At 42.6% G+C, this 18261-nt stretch overlaps 1 protein-coding gene across 1 annotated transcript in view; it reads right to left on the minus strand.

Moving 5' to 3' along the window:
- Positions 1 to 18261, minus strand: part of Abcb5 (ATP binding cassette subfamily B member 5) — a 95980-nt gene that overhangs the window by 20798 nt on the left and 56921 nt on the right. Inside the window, exons 16-20 of the mRNA XM_021657065.2 lie at positions 17283 to 17426; positions 15926 to 16030; positions 15710 to 15787; positions 10712 to 10795; positions 2042 to 2245 (exon numbers count right to left, since the gene is read on the minus strand). Of these exons, the coding sequence (XP_021512740.1) occupies positions 2042 to 2245; positions 10712 to 10795; positions 15710 to 15787; positions 15926 to 16030; positions 17283 to 17426 (615 nt within the window). The remainder of the gene's footprint in view (positions 1 to 2041; positions 2246 to 10711; positions 10796 to 15709; positions 15788 to 15925; positions 16031 to 17282; positions 17427 to 18261) is intronic.

An 18261-nucleotide genomic window follows, 5' to 3' on the forward strand; every position in this document is an offset into this window, starting at 1 on the left:
TTTTGCAACATGTGTACACATTCATATGAGTGCCAACCAGGTCAGCATACCACGTGCATGCCTAGTGCCTGCAGAGGTCAGAAGAAGATAACAGGTCCCCTGGGTGAGTTATGGACAGTTGTGAGCCACCATGTGGGTGCTGGGAACTGAACTCATGTCCTCTGGAAGAGCAGCAAGACCTTTCAACCGCTGGAGCAGAGGACCTCTACAGCCTCAGGAAAGACTACTGGAAAACTACTTAAGAAAAACTACTGGAGCCGTTTTACATTAGCAAACAAACAAACATACATTGATTATTTCTTCCAGTTTAAACAAGTACATAAAAGAAAGACCAATATATTTTATTACTAAAACTAAATTTACTTTGCTTGATTGATGATTGTGTGCTTGTGTCTGTGTGTAAGAGAGGATGGGGAACGCCACAGCATTCATGGGGACAGCAGAGGGCAACTTTGACAGTCTGTTTTCCCTTCTGCCATGTGGAACTCCAGGATCAAATTCCGGTTATCAGGTTTGGCAGCGAGTGCCTTTTCCTGCTGCGCCTCTCGCTGGCCTGTCTCTATTCTGGGCTGGTGTCTCGTAAGCTGAGATGCGGAATAGACTTAGATTGCCTAATTTAAGGGCGGTTACTGATTGTACAGTCCCAGGTTAACCTCATGACACAAAAATAAAACATCAAAGCACATTTGTAACAAAAGCTCATGCCACAAGAATGACGTAAAAATCTAATTAATGTCTCAATTACTTATGAATTTTCCATATTATTATCATTTTAGAAGCATACAGGGAGGGCTAACTGTTCCCTGTCTCCAAGACAAATATTTGCTAAGTGGTTCAGTTTGTCCAGCACAAGCTGACATTTCAAGGTTTCTTATCCACTGTAAGAAATGTGGAAAGGCCCAAGGGCTGGGCAGACCAGATCACTACGCAACTGCACTTCCGAGTATTCACCCTGTGGGCGCTGTGCTCGCTGTAACCAGTTACTGTAGTGTGGACTCTCGAAGACACTGAAGTCATCATATTCAGAGCATGGCCAATGTGGCAGAGAGCTTTGAAGCCATTCCGAGAGAAAAAGCCTTCGCCCTGGAGTGTGTGTTTGCATACTGCAGCTTCGAAAAGCTGTCAGTAAAAAGGGATGCAGTATGCAAAGCTTCCCGAACAACACAACCCCCAGACGTCTCCCCCTCCTGAGCGAGCACTGAAGCACAAAGCGCCAGTAGGCAGCCTGAGGTAGTAGTCATTGCTGGCCCCGAGAAACAGGTGGGCAGAGGAAGGCTGTCGCTCAGCATTGCCTCTCCACGGGGAGGCCGCCTGGGGAGGTCCCCTCTCTCATCACAGCTGGTTAAGCCTATGGCAGTGTTTTCCCAACCCTCAAAGATGCTGTTGATTTTGTGACTGTGATCCATCCTGAGAAGCTAAATGTGTCAAAGGATTTTCTATGTAGTTGCATGAATTGTTCATTTTGATTACAAAGAAAGTTATTTACGTATTACCAATATCAATGTCTTGTATTCCGTAACTGTAAGGTTTTCTGGCATTTTGAAAGTAAAATGCCCAGAATTACTGAGAAATTTTAATTATTCAGATAACAGAGGCTGGAGACTCATGGCATTAGGAAACTCCCTCGACAGTCACAGCAATAGTGGGTGACATTGCTATGTGTGCCATCTTCTGGCTGCCATTTTAAGTGTGCTGTATAACAATGTAATACGGCAACCTGTGCATTACAATGCTTTGTGTGATACACAGATTTCTGAGTGGATATTATTATCATCCTCGCTTTACAGAGGAGCAAACGAAAGGTGGCAAATATAGACATAAAATGAAAGGTGGCAAATACAGATAAAATGTATGTGGTCACGTGTGTGCTGCTGAGAGAGCCGGCTCAGCTCTCTTCTGAGCCACGGAGTGTGTTGCTGTCATGTACCCACGTTCCATCCAGCACTGACCCCACAGGCATTTCAGTATGCACACAGCACTTGCAGACTCCTGAGAGATGAAGGCATGAAGATGTGAGTAAGAGCAAGAGCCTGCACTTTACCTTTCCAGCATGCTTAAGCTCTTGTTTATCCTTGTTGGCAAAGCCAGCCACAGCTGCGGTTTGAATCATTCCTGTCACTGCAAGCACAGGCGCAAAGCTGAGGATCAGGAGTGTCATCTCCCATCCGTGGATGAAGGAGATGAGAATGGACAGCGCCATGTTGGTCACATCCTGTACTGTGACACCGAATCTCGAAGCTGTGGCCTAGAGTCAGACGTGTTTGGGGTGGGGAGTTAAAGTTAGAATTCTTCTTGGAGTTTCCTGTAAAATAGGTGCTTTTAAACTTCCACTTGGATTTATTCTTTAAGTCCATTCTCTTTTTTTAGTATATTTTTTTATTTATTACAATTTATTCACTTTGTATTCCTACTGAAGCCCCACCCTCCTTCCCTCCCAATCTCACTCTCCCTCCCTCTCTCTTCTCCCGTGCCCCCCAGTCTGCTGATAGGGGAGGTCCTCCTACCCTTCTATCTGACCCTAGCCTATCCGGTCTCATTGGGACTGTCTTTCATTGTCTTCCACTGTGGCCTAGCAAGGCTGCTCCCACTTCAGGGGGAGGTGATCAAAGAGCCAGCCCTGAGTTCATGTCAGAGACAGCCCCTGCTCCTCTTATTAGGGAGCCCATTTGGAGACTGAGCTGCCATGGGCTACCTCTGTGCAGCCCATGAATGGTCCTTGGCTGGAATATCAGTCTCAGAAGAGACCCTTAGGCCCAGATTTTTTTAAAGATTAATGAGGACACATATTTCTTGAAACCCTGCTAAGGAGTCCTTTCATTTTTCCCAACCTTATGTCCAATATTGAGATGGTGTCTACTTTAACATGGCAGGGAGACTGTAGAAGCCTGGCAGAAGTTTTAGATTCTTTTTTAAAATTTTATTTATTTATTATAATTTATTCACTTTGTATCCTGGCTGTGTCCCCTTCCCTCATCTCCTCTCAGTCCCAATCATCTTCACTCTTCTCCCCCTATGCCCTTTCCCTAGTCCACTGATGGATGAGGTCCTCCCCCCGTTCCATCTGACCCTAGTCTATCAGGTCTCATCAAGACTGGCTGCATTGTCTTCCTCTGTGGCCTGTCAAGGCTGCATTCCCCACCCTCCCATCCCCCCACCCCCTCGGGGAGGTGATCAGAGAGCCTGCCACTGAGTTAAAATATGATCTGCTTTGTTAGCTTTGTTTATTTTTGTTTTTTGAACTAGGGTCTTTCTTCATGATTCTGGTCATCCTGGAACTTATTGTGTAGCCCAGGCTGGCTTCAAACTCCCAGAGATTCACCTGCCTCTGCCTGCTGAGTGCTGGGATTAAAGGTGTGTGCCACCATGACCCACAAATATGACCTGAGTGACAGGGTTTCATTGTCTCCCTAAAGATGTTTTACTATGTGCACACACACATTAATTCACAAGTATATCCTATCTCAACCCTAAGTTATAAATGGAACTTTCCTTTAAATAACTCCTTATTATTATTATTATTACTGTGTGTGTGAGAGGGGGGGAGAGTGAAAGAGACACAGGGAGAGGGAAAGAAAGAGAGAGAAGAGTGAAAGAGAGAGAGAGGGGGAGGGAGAGGAAGGGCCTGTTTTCAGTGTGTAGCCCACATGGTCAGAGATAGCTGTCAGAGAAGAGGTCAGAGGATGACCTCTGTGACTTGTTTCTCTTCCTCCACCTTTATGTGGGCTTTGAGAAGCTCTCAGGTTCTGGTCAGGCTTGAAAGACAAATACTGAGTGACCGCAACAGCCCCTAACTTACAAACTTGTGAAAATAAAGCTAGTGCTTCAAAAAGTAGCCAAGTAATGGGTACTGTGAACAATAACAATAAAACAAAACAAGTAAGAGTGAGTTAGTCTTTTGTAAAGCATTTTTTCAGTATTTGCTTTTATAAAATTGTGGTTACATTTAGTAAGCATTTTAGAGGAAAATAAATATCTTAATATTTAATACCACTAAAGCACCAGTTCTGCAGACTTGCATAATGACAGGCACTTAAAATTCAAATGCCTAGAAAACATGTTTTAAATTGTGTTTGTGAACCTTCACAAAGGTCTCATGTATTTTGTTTGAATAAAAAAGGAATTCTGTGCTTTAGCTTACATATTTATGAAAATCAACCCTTCATTTCTAAAAAGATCCTAAGGTGAATTGTCAATTTCTATTTTAACAAAATTTCTTAATGGAATCAGCACAACAGATTTCCGTGTACTTTTGGCAGTTCACCTCTCACGTGGCTTCCATCAGTCACTCTTGCTCAGTCTCATAGCAGTGCTGTGCAACAGGTACCTTATTCACGAGCAAGCACAGAGAGACAAAGCACTTGAAGGAGAGTGCACCCTTGCCGTCAAGAGCTGTGCTACTTGTGCTCATTATTATTGGACTGTCAGTGGGCAGAACTGGGATGCCACAAGGTTGCTTTCAGTTTCCTCCTTTCCTTATTTGTTGTCTCTTCACAAGAGAGAAATCCTGTTCTCCTTTTCTCTTCCTTTCCCTTTCCCTTCCTCTCCCCTCCCCTCCCCTCCCCTCCTCTCCCCTCCCCTCCTCTCCCCTCCCCTCCTCTCCCTTCCCTTCCCCTCCCCTCCTCTCCCTTCCCCTCCCCTCCCCTCCCCTCCTCTTCCCTCCTCTCCCTTCCCCTCCTCTCCCCTCCCCTCCCCTTCCCTCTCTTTCCCTCCCCTCCTCTCCTTTCCTCTCCCCTCCCATCTCTTCCCCTCTCCTCCCCTCCCCTCCCCTCCCCTCCCCTCCCTTCCCCTCCCTTCTCCTCCATTTCCCTTCCTTTCTCTTCCTTTACCTCTCTGTACCTATTTGTGTTTTTAGATGAGGTTTCACACTAACTCTGGTTGGCTTGGACCTTTTGGAAATTCTCCTCCCTCTGTCTGCCAAGTGCTGAGATTACTGGCATGGGCTGCCACGTTTGACTTCTAATTTTCCTTAATAGGCTTATCTTTCCATGTACAATCCATTTGTTATTATATCACCACCTTTCCATGCATGGCACCCTCCTCACCTTGCTCTGGCTGCTCCCTCTACTTTTCTGACAGAATGCTTGCATGACTGGTTCATCATATCCAGTCTCCAACACCTGGTCCTACTCCTTCTCCCACAGAGACAGAAGCCCAAAACTTAGGTTTCATATCCCAGCAGTGTTGAATGGAAAGGTTAAAGGTTCTTATTTAAATGTGTGCTTAGATGTGATAGTTCTCATTTTCTTTCTTTCTTTTTTCTTAACAAATCGGGCTCATTAAGTAAAGGCTTAAGTGGCAACATCAAGCCAGCAAAGGAGGGAGAAACATTGCAGTACAAGGCAAAACTACTGCAAGAGTAGTGAAATGGTTTTACAGCTGTTGCCCAGACACTACCTGCCTAATGAAGGCATTGTAGCACAGGACTTTAGACACAGCAATCAGGAGGCAGAGGCAGGTGGATCTCTGTGAGTTCTAGGTCAGATTGCTCTACAGAGTGAGTTCAAGGCCAGTCTGTGTGAGACTCTGTCTCACCCCCCCCAACACACAAATAAAAAGCCTAAACAAAGAGCTACATGTCTTATGAATCTTCCTTTGGTGGGAAGATTGGTGCTTGGGCAATGCGCTAACGTGTTCGCTTTCTTCAGTGGCATGAAGAAAATAAGGAGAACAGGGTCTCACTGTGTGCCCCTGGCAGGTCTGGAACTCTCAGGGTAGATCAGTACTCCACATTGAGACCATCTGTTTCTCAAGGGATGAGGTTAAAGGTACGAGCCACTATGCCTGGCCAGCCACCAGGTTTTTGTTAAAGATGAAAAAAAAAAATACACGTTGAAGGAAAGACACTGTTCTGGCTGGTTTTTATGTCAACTTGATAGGTGCTAGAGACATCTGAGGGGACCTCAGATGAGAAAATGACCCCCTGCATTGGGCTGCAGGCAGGCCTGTGAGGCAGTTTGTAGTCAGTGATTGATGGAGGAGGCCCAGTTCTCGTGGGTGGTGCCATCCTTGAGTTGGTGGTCCTGGGTTCTAAAACAAAGTAGTCTGAACAAGTCATGAAGAGCAAGCCATTCCTCCGTGGCCCCTGCATCAGCTCCTGCCTCCAGGTTCCCATCTGGTTTAAGGTTGTGCCTTGACTTCCCTCAGTGGATTATGATTAAGGATATGCAAGCCAAAAAAAAAACCCTCTTTCCTCTCCAAGTTGCTTTTGATCATGATGTTTTATCACAGCAGTAGTAATCCTAACAAAAACTGACACTTTCTTCAGCAAATGGTGCCTGGAAAACTGTATACCCACGTGTAAAAGAATGAAAATATGTCTTTTTTTTTCCTTTCTTACCCTACACAAAACCTAACGCAAAATTGGTCAGAGATCTTAATTTTAGGTCAGAAATCTGAACTTCTAAAAAATAGATTCTCTCATATACTGAATTGGTTCTGTCAAACTACACCTCTCACAAATTATACATTTTTTCAGTAAACTATCAGAAAGTGGTGGAAGGCAGGGCAGGAGGGAGTGAGCAGTGCTGAGAGCTGAGGCATCTGAATCTGTTTGCAGCACATTTACCAGAACAGAGAGAGGGCTAAACCGGGACAAACCAGGACACCCACGGAAGGTGCTTTAGAACATTTATCTGAAAAATGCATGCACACGAAGACTGGGGATATATACTGCCTAATCCTAGTAGCCGGACTGAGAGATTTATGATTTATTGGGCTTAGATAGAGTGTACGGATGACCTTGCCATAGAAGTAGACCCCTGTCTTATTGAACAAATCATTAATGCTTGAATGGAATAAACCTTTCCTTGCTGATTTTAATTCACTGCAGAAAAAGCTCAAGAATGCAAAGAAAGGTAGAAATATCTGGCATCCAAATTTCCAAATTTCTAATGTGTGGCATATAATAAAAAGTAGCCAGGTATGCTGAAATGTAGAAAGTAAGACTCATAGTAAGGGCAGAGGTTAATCAACTGAAATGACTCCAGAACTAACAAAGGGTTAGATGCTGCATTATCTCATTTACATGTAGAATCTGAAAACATCAATTCATAAAAAGAGAATAAAGTACGGGCTACAGAAGCTGGCCCTTTAATACTTTACGACCTTAGCATGTCATGATTCTAACTAGACCACACAGGTTTTGGCCTTTATGCTGTGATACTACATACTACTAAAAAATAAAAAAATATTTAAATATTATCAGAGTGAACACATATCACAACTTTGGAGAAAAACAACATTCAGAAAAAATAGGAAATTTGAAATGGAATATTAAAATTTTTAAAAATAAAATATGAAAACGAGACTTCCAGGTGGCTTATTTACCAGTCAGACAAAGAAAGCCATGCAGATAGGTAACAGTTAACTTGATTGCGTTAGTGAGAGATGTGTGTGAACGCGGTTCTATGCTAGTGTAGGTTTAATCACTGCTGTGCAGAGTTGAAGATATTCCAAGAGCAACATCAAAAGTCGGTTTCTGATAACTAAATTATTTTGAAAGACAATCAGATAGTACACATTTGTTATCTTGGGAAGCTGAGGCAAAAGGATCTTGGGTTCAAGGACAGCCTGTTTGTGGCCAGCCGAGGCTCCATAGCAAGACTCTTCCTTCTTTCTCTTTTTCTCTTCGCTCTCTTTTTGAGTGTGTGATAGTGAATATCTATATATTGATGTAAAGTTTATCTATATAAATATTTTTGAAGTGGGTTTCCCGGCTCGCAGTGGGTTTACATATGTTGGTTTCTATTTTTGAGAGTAGAGCGTAAAGTGACTGGAAAGTTAGGTAACGTTAATAATTTGCGTGTGGAACAACCATTCGTAAGGACACTTTAATAACCTGAGAAAGAGCTACCTGAAGAGGAATCTGCTAAGATGCAGTGCAAGTAGTGGCAGTGAAAATATTTAGAGGAGAAATAAGAATTAGTTGGAAAAATACACAAAAGCTTGCCATAATGTAAGCATGCAAACTATGTGCTTTTTGTGGAAAATCATTGAATTTGTCATGTATTTGCCATAGCTTTGGACGACTTTTAGATTTTGCTACACACTTGATAATCATCCCTAATAAACTTATCCTAAAACCTCCGGGCAGAATTGTAATTATATATCAGCTTATAATGTGCTAAATAAAGTCATTTCAGTAACTACTAGTGTTGCTTGACTCAAAAGGACTATCAAGATGTTTTCCATGCTTCCCATGACACCATGGAATCAAGAAATGAGGCCAGCATGGCCCAAATTAATATACTAGCACAAACTGATCAGCTCATTGGCTATGGAATTCATAAATAAAGCAAATGTTTATGATTTCTTGAGGCAACATGATTATATCTCTGGTGAGCAGAGATCTTGGCATTTGCATTGGGTCTGCTAGTGGCGTAGATATGCACCATTGTTTCAATAAGATTTTCTTGTGCAAAATGAAGTAAGACCTTTGGCTGATGAGAGACTTACTAGGATGTAGAGAGATAACAATGCCTTGTAGTTTTGTGGAATCTAGTTTTCAAAAGAATCCAAAATGAATTTATGCTTTCATTAAAACTACTCATTATATGGGAGTCTGTTGACAGATATGCAGGCAATGAGCCAACACCTTGGGCTAAAACAATACCAGTTAAAGAGGCTGTGTTCGTCAATGCTTTTAGGAGAGACGTCATGTCACTGCATCTCACCAATGTGCCCTGAACGTAGTTTTCAAAGTATCAGAGCTTCTAAAAGTAACAGTGAGAATACGTGTCAGCAGAAAATAAATGTGTTGCACAAATTCATAAAAGCTGTGTGTATGTATACATAAGATATAATAGATAAGATTATATATTTTGGGTCATTTGTTAAAGGTTTCTAATTAAGACATATTATTAAGAATTTGTCTTATTAATGTCCATGCTTGACAAACTGTAGCTGAAACTGCATAATACAGAAACTGGAATATGATTTAGCTAAGTTCATATGATAGGAATACAACATCAAATTAGTTCTAGACATATCTCTAACGTCTCTTCTTGAGAAAGGAATTAGCAAGCAAGCAAGACTGGCAAGTCAGTCTTTCCTCAGTCTGAGGACTGTCCGTCACCTTTGGTGTGAGCTCACTTCTGTGTGGCCAAGCCAACATTTATGTGCGCTCACAGTGGTGGAGGGAGACTCACCGCCGCACGTGGAGTCTTTTCTCACTTCACCTTTAACTTCGTCTGAGTGCCAGGGTCTGGCCGTTCGCCCTGTAGCTATGCTTTTTGAGAAAGGCTTTCTTTACTCTTGTTTGGTGTGTGTGAGTACTTTGCCTGCATGCTATTCTTGTGCGCCAAGTGTGCCCGTGGTCCCTTGGAGCGGAGGAGGCATTGGGTCCCCTGGGACTGGCATCACAGATGGCTGTGAGCGGTCATGTGGGTGCTGGGAACTGCACCCGGGGCTTCTACAGGAACAGGAAGCGTTCCTGACCACGGGGCCATCTTCCAGCCCCATGGAAACGACCTTTGATTGAAGTCGAATGTTTCGGCTTATTCAGAAGCTGCTGTAAGAGCAGCATTCTCAGCTGCACTAAGAATGCTTCCAGTGGTCACCAGCACCAATCAGATGCTTATTCAGAGCAAGCTGGGCAGGACTCTGTGTTTAATTTTCTTTTTTACTTCTCTCTGTGTGTGTATGAATGTATGCATACACATACTTGTATAAAGGTCAAAAGACAACTCTGTGGAGTCAGTTGTCCTATCTCACCTCTGTGTTGGTTCTGGGCCTAGAATTCAGGTCACCACACTTGTGTAGCAATTGCCTTTACCTGCTGAACCCTCCAGGCCCCTGGGCAATATTTTTTTTTTCCTTTTTCTTTTTCTTTCTTTCTTTCTTTCTTTCTTTCTTTCTTTCTTTCTTTCTTTCTTTCTTTCTTTTTTTTTTTTGAGACACGGTTTCATTCAAAATATGTGAAAGATAGGAAGTAAGAAAAAAAATGAGCACATTAGCACAGTAAAGGAAAAAATGCTACTTTCCGTGGACTTCTCAGGACTGACATTTTCTGCCTAGGGTTGTAACTGGCACTTCAAATGCTTATCAGGTTTCATCAGGACTGGCTGCAATGTCCTCCTCTGTGGACAGGCAAGGCTGCTCCCCCTCGGGGTGGGGGTGGGGGTTAGTCAAAGAGCCTGCCACTGAGTTTATGTCAGAGACAGTCCCTGTTCCCCTTACTAGGGAAACCCACTTGGATACTGAGCTGCCATGGGCTCCTCTTGCTACTTTCTTGATCCACTGTTTCCTTGTGAACTCTTGTCTCTGATTCTTAGAATCTTCTTTAGTTTTAGATTAATTCTAATACATGTGCCAAAGCTTCTTCATTTAGGCAAAAAAAAAAAAAAAAAAAGCCCAATCTCAAAGATTTCCTTGAGTCTTTCTTGAAGGAATCCCTGCTGGCTGTGACATGGCTTGTTCCCCTTACTGTGGGTCAGCCAGCGTAACCCACAGATAGGTACAGGCACATGTGTGTAGGTACACAGGCATACCACCCAGCATGCTGCTGGGTAAACAGAACACAAGACTAATAAGATGGCTCAGCGGGAAAAGGCGCCTTCCACCAAGTCTGGTGACCTTAGTTCTGTCCCCAGGCCCCATGTGGTAGGGGGACAGAACCAAATTCAGAAAGCTGACCTCCACATAAGGGTTGTGACTCATGCTCACTCACCCACAGAAAATATAAGTGTCATTAAAAAAATCACCATATACATACACCCTGAATCTGAGCAACATCCATGGCTAGCGTTGTGGTCAGGGCTCCAGTGCTATTTTCTTTGTCATCATACCAGGCAATATCCTAGAGAGAAAGGGAATTAATGCATAATTAGAAAAACATTCTTCTCAGATCTGTGACTTTTTAATAAAGATTTATTTATTTATTTATTACTTAGATAGTATTATGCCTGCATGTGTGCCCGCATGCCAGAAGAGGGCAACAGATCCAGATGGTTGGTGAGCTACTATGTGGTTGCTGGGAATTTAACTCAGTACCTTTGGAGGGAGAGCCAGTGCTCTTAACCTCCAAGCCATTTCTGCAGCCCCGGATCTGTGGTTTTATAAAAATCAAGTTTGAAGGACTTTAGCTGCCTGCTTACTTGCCAGTAAGCACAACAGATGAACTGGCTTCTGTGTCTTATTTCATAAAGCTCTATGTGCTGTATAGACGGAAGAATGTGAAACCGCACTGAATCACCACCGTACTGTAATATGTAGAGCGCAGTGTGGAATGGTCATTGTTAGAACAGCTGGTTGCAACAACAGGGCGGTTTGCAGTTTTGATCCGCAGGCACTTTGTGAGGAGTAGACTGCTTATTTATTTACTCAATTATTTCAGGTTTTGGTACTGTGGATTGAATCTAGGGCTCCGTGTGTGTTACATACCCTTTAGTAATGAGCTGTATATCTAGAACCTTCTATTTGCACAGTAATGTCCAGTACAACTTAGAAATGTTTTTAAATTGGTCAGTGACAAAAAAGGACTATTTTCCTCTTCTTTATGATTCACACAGGCAATGCTTTACCCAGCACTTTCTATTACTCCCTAACTTTGCTATTTGGTATTTCTATTACTCCCTAACATCTCTTTGTGAGGTAAGAGATGGAAAGCTGGAAAACAGCTGCCCAGAAGCATGGCATCTGAAGAAGGTAGGCAGAAAGCATGAGCAACAAAAGCACGAGGTAAGAACTGATTTCATTCAGCAGCTAACAGAGACAGCATTTATAAGCACCTCTCAGCCGGAGGAAAGGGTTTCCTTTTATTGAGTGTTTCCTCTCACTCACTCAGACCACACGCGTGGATTAAACTCCACAGAGACACTGATGAGCTGTTGGCTTGACACAACCCGGCCAGGTCTGAGGCCCAGGTTACACAGTGCTGTCCAGCACACAAACACGAAACACAACGGGCTCTGCGTGAGCCATGCAGTACGCCAGGAGAAAATCTGCAGAGGGCGGGGAGCTGCTCACAGGGCTGTGTTCCATGCGCCTCTGCCGTGACCTGGAACTGTGATGACAGTCCGTGTGTGAGTCATGAGTGACAGCTGGGCTATGGGGATAGCGCTGGAACCATTTGTCATCAAGTACTTGCTATTCTGTGGACCCTGCCCTCAGATTAAGAGATTCTATCTATGTGCTAGCTGTTTCTAGACTTCAGTATGACTTGGATCACACAAAGAAATTATAGGCATGATATAAAAAATAGAAAAATGAATATTGGGGCTTAGAGGTTAAGAACACTGGCTGTTCTTCCTAAAGGTCATGAGTTCAATTCCCAGCAACCATGGTGGCTCATAATCATCTGTAGTGAGATCTGGTGCACAAGTACACATGCAGGTAGAATGCTGTATAAACAACAAATAAACAAATCTTTAAAAAAGAAAAATGAACATTGAAATTGTGTTCTGGATTCGGTAGTACTCTCTACCTTCATGAACAGTCTTAGCCACCAGTCCAGTCAGCAGTGTGGCCCAAGCTGATTTCTACAGGTCAGCAATTGTACACCCTAGAGATTGTCTCTCTGTGCGTGCAGCACATGTCAGATAGCAGACTTCCTGGACGTTAGCTGGCACCGAGTAAAAATTGGGTTGCTTTCTGTCTTCCCAGGGGCAAAATAATTATAAATAGAAGTTATGAGAAACTTTGATATATCTTTCTCCTACCAACAATTTTACTAGAAATAAAAATACAATCACACGTCATGAAGTGTGGAATAAATTTTTTCCTGTAGTTATTGCAGCAGCCCCATGAGGTACTATGATAATCCGCATCTTGGATGTGCTGAGGGTAGGATGGAGGGATAGGCCAGGGACATGGCTGGCAAGCACCAGGGCCAGAATTTGAGCCTTAGCAAACAGGCCACAGTTCTTTTAAGAAAATGACTTTTCTGCCCTCATCTGGCTCAAGCATTCTGGTTGAGTTTTATTTCTTGCTTCTTGAGCTCTTGGACTTGTTACCTCACAACCTTTTGGAAGAAATTCCAGGTCTTCTTGAACCTTCTAGGCTGCTGCTGTCAATGCTATTATCTTATGGCCAAGAGACTTATTTTTACCAAGATTCCCCAAACAATCCAAATTAGAGGGGAAATGGGCAAAACAAACAAACAAACAAACAAACAAACAAAAGCCAAAAAAGCAAACAAACAAACAACCCCCCCCAAAAAACCACTCCAAAAAAAAAACCCCTTCAGATCCCCACAGCTCTGTAGATAAGTATTGACCACTAAAAAAATACAATGAACAGTTCTTTCAATCATGGAGGCTAGCAATAATCAGAATATTTTTTTAGCTGAAAGGCTCTTAAGTAATCACATAAAAGATAGATTGTATACCTACAGAAAACCACACCCGATTCTATAAACATGTCTGCTTCAGTGAGATTCCAAAATGGTTGTAAAAGGCACTGCAAGCCTCAGCATGCTTTCTAAGGTTTCGAAGTTTTATCTTAGGACAGAAATGCAGGCAATAAACGTTACGAAAAATCCCACATTAGCTGTCTCCTTGCCACAGACAAAGCAACGCTGTGAAGGCGCTTATAGTGAAGGCTGAAAGCACTATTACCGGCCCCTCCACCAAAAAAGCAGATAGAGAGGAAGAAGAAGGCCAACGGACAATTGTGAAAAAAAAATATGCTGAAAGGACTGCGTTAAAATTATAGGGGAAATGGACAAAGCTGGATAAGCAGCAAAGAGAAAGAAGCTCTGTGCTGGTGAATGAAATTGGTTGAGCCGTTACTACGCTGGTGGCCTTTACACAGCTAAAGAAGGAGCTGCATTAACCGTCAGAGTATTTGACAACTGTCCTGGAGGTTAAAGCAGCTCAGGATCTTGAGGTTCTTCCTCTTAAAACATTTGCTCACATGGTCTAGGAGATGGCTCAGTGGTTAAGAACAATAGGCCAGGGACATGGCTGGCAAGCACCAGGGCCAGAATTTGAGCCTCAGCAAACAGGCCACAGTTCTTTTAAGAAAATGACTTTTCTGCCCTCATCTGGCTCAAGCATTCTGGTTGAGTTTTATTTCTTGCTTCTTGAGCTCTTGGACTTGTTACCTCACAACCTTTTGGAAGAAATTCCAGGTCTTCTTGAACCTTCTAGGCTGCTGCTGTCATGCACTGTTAAAGCATTTGCTCACATGGTCTAGGAGACGGCTCAGTGGTTAAGAACAATTGCTGCTCTTCCAGCAATTGTTTTATATGACCTGATGCTGCTGGCCTCCTTCATCACCTGCATTCACACGGAGTACCCATGCAGGCATATGTGCACACGAATAATTAAATGTAAAGTAAATTTTAAAAAACATTCCGTGAACAGAGGGGAAGACCAAATAACACAGAAAAAAACCCATAAAAATCTACATTTGTCTATGTAAAATATTAAGATATTCAGGAAACAGTTTAAAAAGTCTATGAACACAGATAGACAAACTGGAGAAAATGTAACTTCATGAAGATAAAACAGTAAGTCAGTCAGTAGATAGGAAATATAGTTTTTGTTAATTAGAGTCTCTCCTTAATTAAGATTTGAGTGGGGACATAAGGTGTTAACAAGTAAAGAAATATAAATTTACTAAGCATTACATGCAGGGGATAGATCTATTTTTTAAATTGTTTTAGATGAGAGAATGTTTCGAAGGTGGAGAGCTCCGAGACAGGACCTCTCTGTGGAGTTGTGTCTCTCACTGCTGGAAGCTGAGTGCCTCAGTGCAGAGACCATGGAGTTCACTGCCTGGCAGCCCCCAGATGGATGAGCAGACATAAAAACTGCCTTCGACAACTCCCCTGGAATGACAGTAACTCAATTTCTGAAAAGCAATTGCCAGGCAGGTCTCTTTTCCCACCAGCTCCGCTGACAGAAGGTGAAGCAGGGCTTTCGTGATTATGGGCTTTCAGGGGAACACCAGCCCCCTCGGCCTCCAGACTCGCCTCTGGCAGGAGATTAGAACTTGATCCACCCAGTTCAGCTGTTTCAAAGAGTGACCGGTTGTCTGCAGCGTCTGACCTGCTAGGCATGCAGATGCTATGTGAGTTGAGGACTTTCTGCACAACAGGCAAGAAGACACTGGGGAGTTTCAGAGTGTGGAGAAAAGGCCAGTGCTGGCCCATGGATGAGCGCTAAGGAAATCAGTGAGTGCTGCAAGGGTGTTCTGAGGTCCTGGAGCTCACATTCCTCCTTTTCAGAGTTAATGTATGGTCCTTCTCACGCCCTAACACAACACTGTGCATCAAAGAAAGGTTGAATGCAATGAATAACAGTAGACCTGAAATCTTTTGTATTCAAGCCTCATAATTTGGATATGCTCTTTTTTATTTTTAAAATTCTAGTTATGTGTATGTGTGTGTGTCTGTACATGGGTATGTGAATGTGAGCGCAGTTCTCCCAGACACCGGAGTTGGTCACAATTTCCTAGGGTCAGAATTACAGGTGGTTGTGAGCCACCTGTTGTGGATTTGGGGAACTAAACTCAGGTCTACCGCAAGAGCAGTATGCATTCTTAATTGCTGGGCCATTTCTTTAGCCCCAGGATATGCTTTTATTGGAAGAATATGATTGTAAGAATTCTGATGGTAGATTTTTGCTGCCTAGAACAACAACAAAAATGTATGCTTTTCAAAGATCTGCTATTAGGACGATGTCAAGAAATGAGAAAGAATTAAAGGTTAGAATGTTTGATAACAAATCTCAATTAAAAGAGGAAAAATTCCAATAAATGTACTGACCTGATATAGCATGGCTTTGAATGCCAAGTGTCTTAATCTCATGGCTAAATTTTCCTCTGCTCTGCCATAAAACAACCCCTAGAAAACAAACAAAAAGTTCTACATTTATTTTTAAGTCTCTTTGTAACATTCAGCTATTATATTTTTAAGTGAAACAGAGAAGATAATGTAAACACATAAGCCTGCCAAGGGCTGTTGAGTCACCTGAAAGTTTACCTGCATCAAATAAGTGACAAGAGCAACAATACCCAGGACAACTAGCAACATGGAGTAGACTTCAGCGTCATGCTTTAATGTAGCTTTATTTTTGTCTTCAAACATCTGAGAAGGAACAGAATTTCCATCAGAAGCTTGGGGGAAAGTATAAACAGAAAATAAAGGCAACCTCACTTAAAATGTCCGCACACATAAGGATTTTCTACAGGAATTGCAATATAAGGAAAAAACAAACTATGCATTCTGGGCAAAAAAATTATACTATTATTGTTCTTTTGTTACTTTTGATATATTTTACAAAATCAGTTTACTTTTAATTTTGCCTCCATTTGTTCTATAAATATATCAGACAAATGACTCTTCTATCATAGTATTTTCTCCTTTTTATTATTTGCATTTCCTCTCCTTTCCTTCCTCCCTCTCTCACTCTGTTTTTGCATACATGTGTATGGATCTGGGAATTTGTGTATAGGTCAGTGGTCAGCTTTGTGTATAGGTCAGAGGTAGCAGATTCCTGTTTTCTGCCTTGCTGAGGCAGAGCATGTCCTCTGTTCCTGTTCTGTACCTTGTAGCCTAGCCATCCATGCTCTTGCTGTCTCCGCTCCTGCCTCTGCCTCTCATCTTGCATAGAGTGGAGGTGAGCACCACCACATTGGGCTTTTATGTGGGTTCCGGGGACCAAACTCAGGTGGTCAGACTTGTGTGGCAGGCACTTTTACCCATGCAGACAGCTTTCTGGCCTGATAGCATTTTTTTTCCAATTAGATCAGCAGTTTGAATTATTATTTCTAATAACTTTCAGTAAGTCACATTTCTTAATATTCTTTAAAAGTGAGATATTTGTATGTGCTCCTAAAAGTTGTTCACAAAGCTAGGCATTAGGCACACACATTGGCATGCAATGCAGCTGTGCACAGGCTGCTAAAGACAGTGTGGGTCAACTCTTCTGGGGCATTGGCACAACCCCAAACTCTTATTCCCTCTCCCTGCGCTGGCGGGTAATAAAAAGTTGTCATTGTTTGGACAGGTTGGGAAGAGAGAGAGAGAAGTTGTGTCTGTCTATTTTATTGCTTCAGTGCTTAGGAATGCTGATACAACACTGAAGTCAGATTTAGAAACAAAGCCATTTCTTCACATCACCCAGCCAGCAAGACTCAATACTACATGGCAGATGGGGTTCATCTTCCAGGCATGGAGGCCACCTTTCCTGCCATGGACGTTGCCCTGGGGACGGCCCTCGGAACGTTCTGGCTCCCACTTTAGAGCTCAGTATACTACAGCTCTATGCTCTCTGACTGTGCTTCATTGAACCCCACCCCCAAGTTGTTAAAGGCAGAAGCAAGTGAGTTTTACTTACAGTGACTAACTTTGCAAAGATGATGGAAAATGCTGGGTGAACAGATCCATTTATGATAGAAGCCAATGTTCCCAGAACCACAAAAGGCCATTCAGACTTGCTTAACTTAAATATTTTCAGTAGAGAAACTTCGGGAAGACTTGCCTATAAATAAATCAAGTTGGTTGAGAACATCATCAGTGTCAGGGCATTATGGAACTCAGAGGCGTGAGGCAGGACAAGTAGAAGCACACGGGAACCTACCAAATATAACAGATGGTAGTGCACAGTTGTATTTTTCTTACAAAAAATTACCCATGTTATTGTTAATGGTGAGCCTCAAACAGAAAGGAATCTGTTCAAAGTGACGACTCGTACAATGTCAGCTTTTGGAATTTCACTCAGTTGCTATCACTAAGAAAGTACAACGTTGGGCTGGAGAGATTAGTGGCAGAGAACCAGGGTTTGATTCAGAACCACCTGTGACCCCAGTCCCAAGGCATTTGATGCCCTCCTCAGGCACTGCACACACGTGGCACACAAACACACATGCAGGAAGAAAAGAACCACACATACAAAATAAAATAATAAAAAATAAGAGGAAAGCACATAGCAGGTCACACGTTCAGGTAGAAGCAGGAAACAATAGGCTCAGATCGCCTTACTCTCATCAGATTTAACACCATACCGAAGTTGAAGATAAGGGTTATGTATGAAGTCAGCAGAGAAAGAATCTCAGGTGTGGAACATACAATGGAAGAAATCGATGTATCAGTCCAAGAAAATAATAAATCTAAAAAATTCCTGACACAAACCATCCAAGAAATCCAAGACAACATGAAAAGACAAAACCTGAGAATAATAGGAATGGAGGAAAAAGAAGATTCCCTCCTCCTAGGCCCGGAAAATATTTTCAACAAAATCATTGAAAATTTCCCCAACTTAAAGGAGAGGGCTATAAGCATACAAGAGGCCTACAGAACACTTAATAAATTAGACC

Source organism: Meriones unguiculatus, chromosome 7, assembly GCF_030254825.1.
Source record: "Meriones unguiculatus strain TT.TT164.6M chromosome 7, Bangor_MerUng_6.1, whole genome shotgun sequence".
Lineage (NCBI taxonomy): Eukaryota > Metazoa > Chordata > Mammalia > Rodentia > Muridae > Meriones > Meriones unguiculatus.